Here is a 13,456-nt window from a genome sequence, read left to right as displayed (position 1 = left end):
AGGGTGAGGGATGCAGAGTGCAGGCAGAGGGATGCAGGCAGAGGGATGCAGGGTGCAGGCAGAGGGATGCAGGCAGAGGGATGCAGGGTGCAGGCAGAGGGATGCAGGGTGCAGGGTGAGGGATGCAGGGTGCAAGCAGAGGGATGCAGGGTGCAGGCAGAGGGATGCAGGGTGCAGGGTGAGGGATGCAGGGTGCAAGCAGAGGGATGCAGGGTGCAGGCAGAGGGATGCAGGGTGCAGGCAGAGGGATGCAGGGTGCAGGGTGAGGGATGCAGGGTGCAAGCAGAGGGATGCAGGGTGCAGGCAGAGGGATGCAGGGTGAGGGATGCAGGGTGCAGGCAGAGGGATGCAGGGTGCCGCAGCGCGTGCTGCCAGCACCACCTCGTGGCTGCGCCGGCCCCGTTCAGCCCCGCCCGCTCCTGCCCGCTCCTGCCTCCTCCCGTGCCCGCGGGCGGCTCCGGTGCCCCCTCCCAGTCCTCTTCTCCCGCCCGGAGCGGGCCCGGCCACGGCGATGGGCCGGATCGCTGCCCCAGCACAGGGCTGAGCCGGGGGCCCGATCCCGGGGAGCCCCAGCGGGGGCAGACGACGGGGACCCATCGCCTCCCACGGCTGCTCCGGGGCAGGGACCCCCTGCCAGAACACGCACCCCCCCGGGATACACCCCAACGTGCAACATGCACACCCCAGCACAGCGCATACCCCACCGCCATGCTCACCCCATCCCCATGTGCCCCCGGGCACGGTGCGAGCACCCCAATAGGTTGTGTACCCCGTGGTGTGCACCCCATGTTTGCCACCACCTCCTGCCCCGCAAGCGACGTGCCCTCCTCCAGCAGCGACTCTCGGGGTGACACAGGCTGGCAGCGGGGTGCAGGGCTCCAAGCCACCGTGCCCCAAAGCGCTGCCACCCCTGCCTGCACCCACAGGGCAGCCAGCTGGGCCCTCACCCCGGCGTTAGGGCTGTTTAATACAGCCCCTTTCCTCCCCCTCCCGCACACCCAGCACACGTGTCAGGAAAAACCCCAGAACGACAAATCTGACAGGTTTATTCCAAACAAGACTTTATTAACGAGGGGCCAGGCCAGCGCAGCCTGCGGGAAGCCCGAGCTGTGCTCCAGCGAGGCCCAGGGACCCGTCCTCCCGCGGGGACGGCTGGGCAGGAGAGCCCTGGAGGAGCTGGGGCCACCGCCAAGGCTGGGGGGATGCAGCGGGACGTCTGCCTCCAGCCACAAACCCCCAAGATTCATTTTCCTCTAGGCTGTTTGGGGAGGCAACACCGGTCGGGTCCCGGGTCCCGATACACGGCTGGTCCCCAGAGCCCCTCCAAAAGGCACCACGGTCCCGGGGCACCAAGCGAGACAACAGCAGCTAGTGAAACCCAAACCCTCCCAAGGCACGGCAGTGGTCTCCGCTAGGAGAAGAGGGTATGGAGGCACCGCCAAAGGCACTAGACAAACATGGAGATGATAAGAGGTTTAAAAACACCCTCAAGTCTTTCTCAACCCTTGCTGATTTTCCCTGCTTGGCACTTCATCCCTTGCCAAATAAAACAACAGACTTGCAAGAAGGCACAACCCAGCACAGCTGCTCCTGTGCACAAAACCCGAGGCTAAGGCAGAGCTGGGGTTGTCCCCAGCCTCGAGGAACAAGGATGCGGTGGCTCCGACCTGGCAGCGGGATGCCTGAGGCCACCTCAGCTGAAGTCCCGGTCCGGCAGCACCAGTGGAGCCACTAACGTCCAGAGGTAGAGCAGGAGCCCGGCCCAGCTGGAGCAGATCTTCACCCACACGGCCGTCCAGGGGCTCGTCAGCACCTGCAAGCTCTCGTCCGGCCTGAAACAGCAAACACGCGGGTGGCACCCATCACTGCGCTGCGCCGGCGGGGTGGCATCCCCCTCTGTGTCCCGAGCACGGCGGGCAGCCACCGCGCTGGGGAAGGATGGGGGCTGTGAGCACCAAGCCATGGGTGCAAGGCAAAGAGCATGGAGGAGAGAGCGGAGGCGCCCTGTGCTTGCAGCCACGCAGATCCCTGCAGCCACTCAGCTCGCCCCAGGGATCATAGAATCATAGAATGGGTCGGGTGGGAAGGGACCCTAAAGCCCACCCAGTGCCACCCCCTGCCCTGGGCAGGGACACCTCCCACCAGCCCAGGTTGCTCCAAGCCCCGTCCAACCTGGCCTTGAACCCCTCCAGGGATGGGGCAGCCACAGCTTCTCTGGGCAACCTGGGCCAGGGGCTCACCACCCACAGAGTGAAAAATTTCTTCCTCAGATCTCATCTAAATCTCCCCTCTTTCAGTGTAAAACTGTTCCCCCTCGTCCTATCATTACATTCCCTGATCCAGAGTCCCTCCCCAGCTTTCCTGTAGAATCACAGCATGATTCCCCGCTGCAGCAGCCTACAGCGCCCCACATCCCAAGGGATGCCAGGCTGCAGCCGAGGATGCCGCAGCAGGGAGCTGATGAGCCCAGGCACAACCTGCCACAGGCAGCCCTATGCCACTTAAAAATAATTAACGCTGATTAGAGCGCATGTTAAGTGGGCTTGCACCCAGGCGCATCGCAAGCAAACAGCTCTGCCCAGCACAAGAGCAGGGAGGGCGCCAGGAGAGGGGGATGCAGAGGAAGGGGGACAGTCCCCAGTCCCCGCGGGGGCTCTGCCCACCTGTACCAGTTGGTGAGGGTCATCATGATGTAGAGGGCGGCGAGGAGGAGGCAGAGGTGGAAGAAGGTGTAGTTGTAGGCCACGCCGTCCTGCTCGTTGTCATAGGCGCGGTGGAGCCCGCTCTCCCCGGCCCCCGCCTCACTGCCTGCCCCGGCCCCGCTCTCCTCCGTCAGCATCAGCTTGTTGACCTGGGGGTGGTCCGAGGAGCGGATGCTGTGGGCAGAGGGATGGCAGGCTCAGGGCTGCCCCCCAGCCTGAGCTCAGCCCCCCATGCCCACCCGCCTGGGGATCATAGTATCATAGAATCATAGAACCATAGGGTGGGAAGGGCCCTCTGGAGACCATCCCGTCCAACCCCCTGCCACAGCAGGGTCACCCACAGCAGGTGGCACAGGAACGCCTCCAGGCGGGGTTGGAATGTCTCCAGAGACGGAGACTCCCCCACCTCTCTGGGCAGCCTGTGCCAGGGCTCTGCCACCCTCACAGCAAAGAAGTTCCTCCTCGTGTTTAGGTGGAACTTCCCATGTTCCAGTTTGTGCCCATTACCCCTTGTCCTGTCACTGGGCACCACTGAGAAGAGCCTGGCCCCATCCTCCTGACACCCATCCTTTCAGTATTTATAAGTGTTGATAAGATCCCCTCTCAGCCGTCTCTTTTCCAGACTAAAGAGACCCAAATCCCCCAGCCTTTCTTCATCAGAGAGATGTTCCAGTCCCCTCAGCATCTTGGTAGCCCTTTGCTGTCCCCTCTCCAGCAGTTCCCTGTCCTTCTTGACCCGGGGAGGCCAGAACTGGACCCAGCACTCCAGGTGTGGCCTCCCCAGGGCAGAGCAGAGGGGGAGGATGACCTCCCTCCACTTGCTGGCCACACTCTTCTTGATGGACCCCAGGATGCCATTGGCCTTCTTGGCCTCAGGGGCCCATTGCTGGCTCATGGTCACCCTGTTGTCCACCAGGACTCCCAGGTCTCTTTGCACAGCGCTGCTCTCCAGCAGGTCACCCCCAACCTGTCCTGGTGCAGGGGGTTATTCCTCCCCAGGTGCAGCATCCTACACTTGCCCTTCTTGAATTTCATGAGGTTCTTCTCTCAGAGCAGGGTGCCCTGCAGAGCCATCCCTGGGACAAGCAGGGCATTTGGGGGACGCAGCTTGTGCAGAAACCCTAAAAGTTGCGACCACAAACACGCAGGGCAGCCTGCCCTGTCCCTGGGGACCGGGATGGCTTTGCAAGAGGCACTTAGTGACAAAAACCCTGGAGCAAGCTGTGACCTTCCCTCCAGTGTGGCTTTTCCACCTGACGTCCCCCTGCTCCGGGCAGGCAGAGGGACGGTGCGGACCCCAGGGACATGAGCCACGTCCTCACCTGATGAAGAGGGTGCAGAGGATGAAGATTATCAGTCCCACGATGCTCGGGGCGTCCCACCATGTTGTCAGCGGCTGGCTGGCCATCGCCGAGCCGGTGCTGTTCCTCACCAGCAGCGTGGGGTTACAGGTCTGGGCTGGGGGGGGACACGCAGGGGGTTCAGCACATTCCCCCAGAGACCCAAGGGGGGCACAGCACCCACCCCAGTGTGTGGTCCTGTCCCGTGCACCCCGAACCCGAACCCGAGGCCGCATCCTGCTTACTGGGTACATTGGCCAGGGCGGACCAGGTGACGTAGATGGTGTAGAGGGTGATGAGAGACGCCTGCAGCAGCCCCGAGTGCGGCTGAGCATCCTGTGAACACAACGGCGGGTGCTCAGGGCTGGTCCTACACCCCGCGGTGACATGCCCACCGGCCTCCCGGCTGCCCCCTGCCGCCTCACCTGGACCTTGGGCAGGATGGACACGGCAGAGACGACGAGGCAGAGGATGAGGTTGATGCTGATGAGGACCTTGCCCTCCATGCAGCCCTCGGGCTTGGTGTAGTAGACGTAGAGCAGCACTATGGCCGCAATGGAGGCGGCGTAGAAGATGAAGGTGACGACGCAAAGGGCTGGGGGAGAAAGCAAAAAGGAAAGAGGCTGGAGCGGAGCCCTGAGTCCCCACCAGCTCAGTGTCACCCACCCCCAGGATGAGCGTCCCCATCCCCAGACCCTCTGCGTCAGCCGTACCGACCTGCGTACCAGCCCTTGGCGTTGCTCTCGCCCGCGTTGCGCAGCCACAGCTGGCTCCAGGAGTGGGCGAAGTCGATGAGGAGGACAAGCTGGATGAGGATGAAGAGGAAGGAGCCAACCACACCGAAGTAAAACCAGACTTGAGGGGAAGAGAAAAACCAGTTAGAAGCAGGGATAACGGGAACTTGGCAATGGCAGGGGCACACGGCAGGATGCCGACTCCAGCCCCGGGTTCAATCCCGTGCTGAGGGTTAACCCAGAGACGCAGAAGATGACGGGGGCAAGTCCTCACCTGAGGTGAAGGCACCGTCGGGGATGTAGAAGGCCCCCACCGTGATCCCCACCAGCACCAGGAACTTGAAGAACCAGAAGCTGTAGGAGAAGAGAGGAGGCATGGTCTGCAAGGGGGAACCCAGTGGGGAAGGGGGGGGTCTGCCCCCAGACCAGCATCCCCCCAGGGACAAACGCTCACCCATTCTGCACGGCAGCTCGCGGGTCCTTGCTGCTGCGCACACACACCATGATCATGGCGAAGAGGAAGAAGAAGGCAGCCATGGCAAAGCCCATGCGGTACACGGCTTTGTGGCCCAGGAAGCTGCTGCAGTCGACGTGGGTCTGGACCCCCAGGACTGACCCACTGCCTTCACAGAAGCCGGGAAGCTGCAAAGGCGACAGGAGGGTGAGCATCACCCCAGCATCTCGCACCCACCACGAGCCCTGGTGCCACCAAAGGTGGGCCAGCCCATGACTGCTCCAATGCCACCCGTAAAGCAAGAGGCTGGCCTGCTTGGGGACAGTGGTGGGGTGACACAGCCAAAGCCACCCTGCAGGTCAGTGGAAAGCTGGGATGAAACCAGCATTTCCCAAAAAGCCTAGCCCAGCCTTCGCATTAGCTCAGCATTAGTCCCCTGCATCTGAAGGCCCATCTCCATGTCTTGCAAGTCACTTGGCCAGTTGAACCCCAAAAACGGGATGTAGGAAACTTTCCTGGGAGACATCTGGGAAAACTAGATAATGCATGAAGTTATCCCACTGCATTTTCCCCTCCGTGGAAAACCAGGCTCAATAACACCCTCTCCCAGTGCGATGCTCAGAGAAAAACGAAGAGAAGCAACACCATGCCCCAAAAATTCACTTTCTGATTCGGGCTTCAGCCTCACGTACCCACCATGAGCTAAACCTCTTCCCTCTGGTGACCAAGCCCAGCGACCTCCGGGAGTTATTTACCTTGTGCAGCTCCTTCTCCACACCGGGGATTATCATAATGATGGACACGAGGGTGCCGAGGAAGAGGAAGAAGGTGAAGAGGAGGCGGGAGATGGTGGAGTTCTTGGTCGAGGGGCAGCAGCCGCAGAGCAGGCATGGCGCGGAGCCGCAGAGACAGGACACCTGCAACAAGAACATCCCTGCGTCAGAAGGGTTGAAATTGGCCCCAAAGCATGTGCTCAGGTCAAACCCTTAGGGAGATCTGCCTGGAAATCCACACCGCTGTGCCAGGGGCTTTGCTTACAGCTTCTCGCCAGCCAGCATCGCAACCTGCAACCCGCGGGACCTCGTGGAAATGGCCCTGAATCCCCCCAAAAAGTTGCTGAAAACCGAAAGAGCCGCGGGAACAGGTTCACTGCAATAACCAACCGACTTGGAAAATGACACCAAGGGTCCTGGAGACACCCTCATCTTCTTTTTTGGTCCCCAGGAACTGCACGTACAAAAAGGGTCTGGTCCAAACAAAGCACCACCCCGCAGGAGCCTCCTTTCTTTACAAAATAGAAGAGTTTGCAAAAGAATTTCAGGCTGCCTTTTCAATCTAATACAGGATGGGGAAAACACTGACATCAGCATCATGGGGGAATTCGCTTGTTCTGCCATCCTTCCCCCTGACCAAAGGCCGCTTTACAGGTGGGGAAACTGAGGCACGGCATCCCTGGGAGTTCCGTGGTGGGTCCTGGCTTCCCAAACCCAGCATCGGCAGCGCTGCCGGGTGCACCCTCACTCCTCACTCCATGGCCATGCCAGAGCTGGGAACTGGGGAAAAGCCAGCTTAACGGAACCCAACCTTACTGCCCAGCAAAACGTCAGCGGGGATTTCCTGCACGACGGTTGTGCAGAATAAGGCTTGCAGGGAGGAAAAAGGAAATTTTTATTAAACTATATTCTTAGACTTCCCTGGCTCCTGCAAGCCATCATGAGAGGAACACTGGGGAGATGCTGCTTGCATCCCAGCGGCTGGGCTGGGCTGGGCTGGGCTGGGCTGGGCTGGGCTGGGCTGGGCTGAGTTGAGTTGAGTTGAGTTGAGTTTTTACTGCTCGGTTGTACACTGTTCTCACCAATTTGTCCAACAATTTGGATATTCAACCCTCTATTTAATACCTACAAGGTGTGGGAGTGCTCCAATCCCTCGCCTTAGTGGAAGAACGGCTGCAGGGGTTTTGCATAACAGGTTTGACAGCCCACGATGGGGCAGGAATGAAGGATAGGGCCGTAGCCAGCCCTGACTGTGGCATCCCTGATCCGGATGGGGAAGATTTTCAGCCTCTTAATCACCCACGTCAGTCCAGGGGATCTCCCGGCTCACTGCCACATCCTGAAATCCCTATTTTCCCAAAACAGGGTGAAGTCGGAGAATAAACAGGACTTTTTCAGGCAAGAGAATGGAAGAAGCTTTTGGGGATGGCCTGTCACTGCTGGGTCACTAATCCACTACGTCATGCGAGCAGAAGGTCCCATGTTAAATATTTGGGGAAAAAAATAGGGGAATAAGGTGTCTCTCGGGTTTGCATTGAAGATGCTGCACTCTCGGGAATTTTCGGGGTTGGTTGGGGAGGTAAAATCAACATGTCCCATCAAGGCAAAGCAAAGCCCTCCCGGCCACCGAACCAGGAGCCAGCGCTGACCCCAAGTAAACGAACAGATGGGCTAAAGTGCTAAATAAAACCTCAAAGGACCCAAAAACTAAATTAAAATGAAATACCCAACGCTGCCCCACTCCCCACAGTGTGAGCAGGAACAGCGGGGCTCCCGGGACACACAGCCCAAGCAACGCAACAGCAAAATACACCCCAAGGTCCTCTAAAATAAGGAAACTTGAGGCTACTTCCCTTTTCTTTTTAATGCCTCGCTGAAGCCATCACAAGCCCACAGCCGCCCCGACCCCATCCCACTCCCACGCACCGGCCCAGGGAGCAAGGACAAATCCCCAAGCAGGTGCTGGCAAGCTCCCAGCTACAGGTACCGCCTAGAGACCAACGGGAATTCAATATTTGGAGTTTGTTTAAGACACTACAGCTTCGCTTTCCAAATATTTTTCTCTAGCTCAAGTGCATTCCCATATCCACTTATTTCAAAATTTACAGCACCGGGCATTTTTAACTCCTGTAGCAGAGCCAGCTTCTTCCCAAGAAATCCTGCGACCATCTCTGCTCCTCAGCAAACTACTTTCCCTCTCTTTACAAGCAAACTTCATTGATTTCTTTTGCTTTCAATACTTCATTTCTTCCCTTTGAACAGCTCTTCGTCTCCTGCACTCGAGACACATCAGCCGGCCAGATGCGCTTGCAAGCAGAAGGGTTCAGCTCTCTCCCACTATTGCACATGTTTTGGGTGTTCATTATGGCTATGTCCTTCCTAATTATGCCCAGCAATCGATATTCATTAAATATCGCTCAGTAGCAACTCAAATATATGTTTCTCATTGTTAAATTTAGCGGAAAAAATGGACGTGGCAGAAAAGAAGGCCAGATGTTGAGCTGCTGTGTGAGCAGGACATCAAACCTGCGGCTCCCTCAGCAGGGACGCTCACGGATGCTCCTGCGCGATCACTTTCATGCCCCCGAATCGCTAGAGGTGGCTTTGAATTTCTTTTTTAAACATAAGCACATCATCATTTGAGAAAAACCCACCTCCTTCCTGATTTATTCCTCTTTCCCCACGTCCCAGCCCCATACCCCAACCCCACCAGGGGCTGTGCTGAGCTGACGGTACCCACGGGCGCCCTCGCATCCCACAGGGACCCTCATCCCACCTCTCCAGGAGCTGCTCAAGGGACATCACTGCATGTTTTCCACTTGAAAGCAGGAAAAAAATGGCCTTCAATTAGAGATTGCTTCCTTTCAGGCTCATTAAATGCACCACTTGCACAAGAACGCACTTAAAATGGGCCCGCGTTATCGTATTTCCCCTTCAAATAAAAAAAAAATAAATAGAGAACAACAACAAAAATCCTTTTTAATGCAGAATTACTGCATTATTTGACCTGACTTAGCAAAGCACCTTAGTGCACCCTTAACTTGAAGCACACGGTTCCTCCAACTCCTCTCTCCTCTCACTGCCAACTGAAACAAAAAGCACCACTCCCCAAAATCCCTGAAACCGGCCTGGAAAACCGTGAGGTTTGTTGTTGTTTAGGAGGTTGTTGGATTTGGGGGTTCAGCCCCACGTCCAAGCATCACTTAAGACCTGCGGGAGGCACAGCCCTGGGTATCACATTTTCCTCGGGCCCGGGGCAGGTGGGGGCGGGTGGAGGGGTGTCCGTGATGGAGCGGGGCTGAAGGGAAACCCTTGCTCCAGGTGCAGCCTCCAAACCCTGTGGCTGACCGCTGGGAAAGCTGCAGGTGGATGAGGTGGCTTCTAGCATGAGGTTTTTGGGAGGCCGCAGCAGCCCTGGAGCCTGCCGGAGGTTTATTCTCAAGGAGGACTCTTACAGGGCATCCCCTCTAAGCACCTCTGCAAAGGACGTGGATCCCTTGTGCCATGCGCTAACGTGACCTGCTGCCCGGGCACCGCTCGAATTCAGTCTTTTTCTTTAAAAAGTGAGGGTTAAGAGGAAGGAAAACCCTCCCACGCTAAGGCAGCGCTGAAAACACTCTGATACACCTCCTTTCAAAGACTTTCAAAGACACCCGTGAGGATGAAGGTGGCCAACGGCCAAAGAGCAGGATGGAAAAAGCCAACGGAGGGAAGTGGCTGCAGCGGGAGAGCAGTGGATTAATGAGGAAGCATCGGTTTTCAGCCGCTGCAGATGAAACATTAATCTCTCCAGTTTCACTATCGACTTCCTCATTAAATCCAGCTCACCTCCAGCACGACTCGCACCTAAGGGCTGCTGTGTCTCCCCTGCCCGGTGACTGGGAGAGCACGGCCGGAGCTGGGCAAGCACTGCCCACCCAGTCCAACACAGGGAAATGCAACAACATGAACGCAACTACACCAAATCAACACCACTAGCCCAACAACACCAACCCAACTACACCAACCCCAACAACACCCCTCCAACAATACCACCCCAACAACACCAGTCCAACTACAGCAACCCAACAACACCTCCCACACCACCATCCCAACAACACCAACCCCAACTACACCCCTCCAACAACACCATCCCAACAAGACCATCCCAACAACACCAACCCCAACTACACCCCTCCAACAACACCATCGCAACAAGACCATCCCAACTACAGCAATCCAACTACACCAGTCCAACTACGCCAACTGAACAACACCTCCCCCAACAACACCATCCCAACAACACCAGACCAACTACACCAACCCCAGCAACACCCCTCCAACAACACCATCCCAACACCACCAGTCCAACTACACCAGCTGAACACCACCAGCCCACCTACACCAACCCCAACAACACCTCCAAAACCACACCACCCCAACAACACCCCAACAACACCAGTGCAACTACACCAACCCAAGTACATCAAATCAACCCCACAACCCCAACACCACCAGCCCAACTACACCAACCCAACAACAGCCCCAAAACCACACCACCCCAACACCACCCCAGCAACACCAGTCCAACTACACCAACCCAACTACACCAAATCAACCCCACAACCCCAACTACACCAGCCCAACTACACCAGCACAACACCACCAGTCCGACTACACCAACCCCAACATCACCCCCGCAACAACACCACCCCAACTACACCACCCCAACAACAGCCCCGCAAAAACACCACCCCAACTACACCAAATCAACCGCACAACCCCAACTACACCAGCCCAACTACACCAGCACAACACCACCAGTCTGACTACACCAACCCCAACATCACCCCCGCAACAACACCACCCCAACTACACCACCCCAACAACAGCCCCGCAACAACACCACCCCAACTACACCACCCCAACAACACCAGTCCAACCCCACAACCTCAACTATGCCAGTCCAACTACACCAGCCCAACACCACCAGCCTAACTACACCAACCCTAACTACACCAGTCCAACTACACCAACTCCACCCCACAACCCCAACTACCCCAGTCCAACTACACCAGTTCAACCACACCAGCCTGCCACCACCCCACCAACACCCCCAGCCCAACTACACCGGCCGAACAACACCAACTGAACACCACCAGCCCGACACCACGTCTCCTGCCAGCTGCCCTCGCCCCCGCAAACCCAGGGATGCAGAGACTGAGTCAACCAAAAGCAATGCCGAGCAACCAGTCTTTATCTCCTGTTAAATTAATGACCCGGCCGGTTAATCAGCACCAAACCCCCAGGGCCAGGCACAGGCTTGGGAGGCGGGTGACTCTCAGGTCTGGCAGGTGGCTTCGCACTGGGACAAGGAGGCTGATAGGTCCCACGAGGTGCCCAAACCGTGGAGGGGGCTGCACGCGCCCCCGGGCTTTGCTTTGGCTTGGGCAAGCTTCTGCTGGCAAACACCAGCCCTGGCCCCCAAGGAAGGCAGCTCGAGACGACCGCGGCACGCGTGGCAGCGGTGGGCAGAGTCTGGCGAATCGCTGGAGGCGGGGAAAGGGAAATTCTTCTTGCGGCGTGCAAAATTCCACTCGGGAACAGACTGTAGAGTTTCAACGGGACAGCGCTGAAGGGACTGGCAATCTGATGCCGCGTCGAGTCAAATGATGCGGGCTGACCAGAGTTAGTTCTGATTCTCTTGTTAAAAAGGTAAAAAAATACAAAGATCGGGAGGTTTTGTTTGATTTTGGGGGTGGGGTTTTTTTCCTCTGTTGTGGTTTTTCAGTTCAGAATTGAGCTAAAACACCCCTTTAGTCAACCAGTTCCACTGGAAGGAATAGGAGAACTACATCTATGTAGCAACTCTAGTCCGTTACCACAGCCTGGGCCAGAATTTGGGGGGAAAAAATAGAGAATTAGGCCAGAAGCCTCCCCAGCCCTGCTCTGGGGAGCAGCTCCCAGCTTTTCTGATACCTGCCCATAAGGAAAAGCACGGGACATGCATTACAGACAGAGGCCTTGCAGACACACCACCCTCCATCCGATCTTACGTTTCAAAACCTTCTGTTCGTTAAACCTCCAAACTTTGAGGTCAAGTTGTGAAACCGGCCCCATTTCCAGGTTTCTAGGCCGGCGGCTCCCGGGTTGGTTTCGCAGCCCTGCGCTGGCCCCGTGCCCGCAGGTGAGGCAACGCCAGGAACGGCAGCGCCGGCCGTGGGCAGCTGCCTGCGTCACTGGGCACGGCACCGCGAGTCACACACCCGGCGTCACCGGGCACGGCACCGTGAGTCACGCACCCTGCGTCACTGGGCACGGCACCCCACGCAGAGCCCCCCACCTGCGGACCCGCACCCCCTGCTCCCAGCTCCTTCTCTTACTCTGTTCCCCACTTTGGGGGTCAGCAGTGAGAGCCAGGCAGGAGCCCCGGCCTCTTGGCATCGTGTGGGTGCTGTGGGGCGTCAGCCCCTGCTTCCCCCTGGTGCAGCGGGATGGATGTGTCAGGGCAGGGTGGCCAGGACCCCCCCCTTATAGGGCATAACTCCCCCAGCTGCCCTTGTCCCCCAGTTGCACTGGGGTGCACCACTCTGGGCACCCTCAGACCCCAGGTTCCCCCCAACCATAATGTTCATGAGCCCCCCAGTTCCCCGGAGTGAACCCTCTGGGTCTCCCCTGAGCACCCCCGGCTGCAGTGGGATGCCCTGCTCCGGGTGCCTCTTGCATCTCTCTGGGTGCATCCCCAGGGGAGTCCCCTGCACCCCCCCCAGGCAGAGAGGGGTGCTTCCCTCCAGGGGTCTCCTGCATCCCCCGCGTACACAAGGGTGCATCTCCCCGGGTGTCTCCTCCATCCCTGCAGACACAGAGGGGTGCATCCCCCAGGGGGGTCTCCTGCATCCCCTGCGTACACAGGAGTGCATCACTCCAGGTGCCCCCTCCATCTCCCCAGACACAGAGGGGTGCATCCCCTGGGGGGTCTCCTGCATCCTCCACATACACCAGGGCGCATCCCCCCGGGGGTCCCTGCATGTACACAGGGCTGCAACCCCCGGGGCGCACCCTCCGGCCTTCCCTTGGGATCCCCCGCGTCTCCTCCGCCCCCCCGGCTGTACCGGTGCACATCCCGGGGGTGTCCCTAGCGCCTCCCGGGGCCTCCCCTGAACCCTCCTCCGGCTCCGCAGCACCAGCGACTCCCCCGCCCCCGGGCCGCGCCCGCCGCTGCGGCTTTGGGAACCGGCGCAGCCCCGCTCCCCCCTCCCGGTTCCTCCGGTCCCCTCTCGGTCCCCCCGCTCCCCTCCCGGTGCCCGGGCCGGGGGGCACTCACGCAGCTGAGCAGGGAGCAGACGCCGAGACAGGCCCCCATGGTGCGGCCGCGGCTCCCGCCGGTTCCCGGCTCCCCGCTGCCCTCCGCCGCCGCCTCCGCCGCGCTGGCTCCGCCCGGGCCGGCCCCGGGACACAGAGCTCGGGGCGCGTC

The 13,456-nt window shown here is 58.8% G+C and overlaps 1 protein-coding gene across 3 annotated transcripts; it reads right to left on the bottom strand.

The window, feature by feature from the left end:
• Positions 1-1,046: 1,046 nt before the first annotated feature.
• On the bottom strand, positions 1,047-13,456 carry SERINC2 (serine incorporator 2). Of its 3 annotated transcripts, none has more exons than XM_063356103.1 (10): positions 13,307-13,456; positions 5,986-6,147; positions 5,231-5,418; positions 5,051-5,130; positions 4,760-4,897; positions 4,468-4,637; positions 4,288-4,378; positions 4,025-4,160; positions 2,664-2,876; positions 1,047-1,832 (listed from the first exon to the last, which is right to left on the bottom strand). In XM_063356103.1, exons 1-10 carry the CDS (start codon positions 13,343-13,345, stop codon positions 1,694-1,696), a joined length of 1,356 nt encoding a protein of 451 aa, XP_063212173.1. In that variant the 5' UTR covers positions 13,346-13,456; the 3' UTR covers positions 1,047-1,693. The 3 variants fall into 3 exon arrangements, with proteins under 3 accessions (XP_063212173.1, XP_063212174.1, XP_063212175.1); XM_063356104.1 differs by lacking the exon at positions 13,307-13,456 and adding an exon at positions 9,832-10,094; XM_063356105.1 differs by lacking the exon at positions 2,664-2,876.

Source organism: Chroicocephalus ridibundus, chromosome 19, assembly GCF_963924245.1.
Source record: "Chroicocephalus ridibundus chromosome 19, bChrRid1.1, whole genome shotgun sequence".
NCBI classification, from domain to species: Eukaryota; Metazoa; Chordata; class Aves; order Charadriiformes; family Laridae; genus Chroicocephalus; species Chroicocephalus ridibundus.
Note: the sequence above shows the minus strand (reverse complement) of the source record. Positions and strands in the feature narration are given on the sequence as shown.

Bases quoted from the DNA above. Each gene is read 5' to 3' on its own strand.
- SERINC2 (XM_063356103.1), bottom strand. From the start codon at position 13,345: ATGGGGGCCTGTCTCGGCGTCTGCTCCCTGCTCAGCTGC. The intron at 6,148-13,306 runs GTGAGTGCCCCC...TTCTTGTTGCAG, and splicing joins TCTGCTCCCTGCTCAGCTGC to GTGTCCTGTCTCTGCGGCTC. The intron at 4,379-4,467 runs GTGAGGCGGCAG...TTGTGTTCACAG, and splicing joins CCATCCTGCCCAAGGTCCAG to GATGCTCAGCCGCACTCGGG.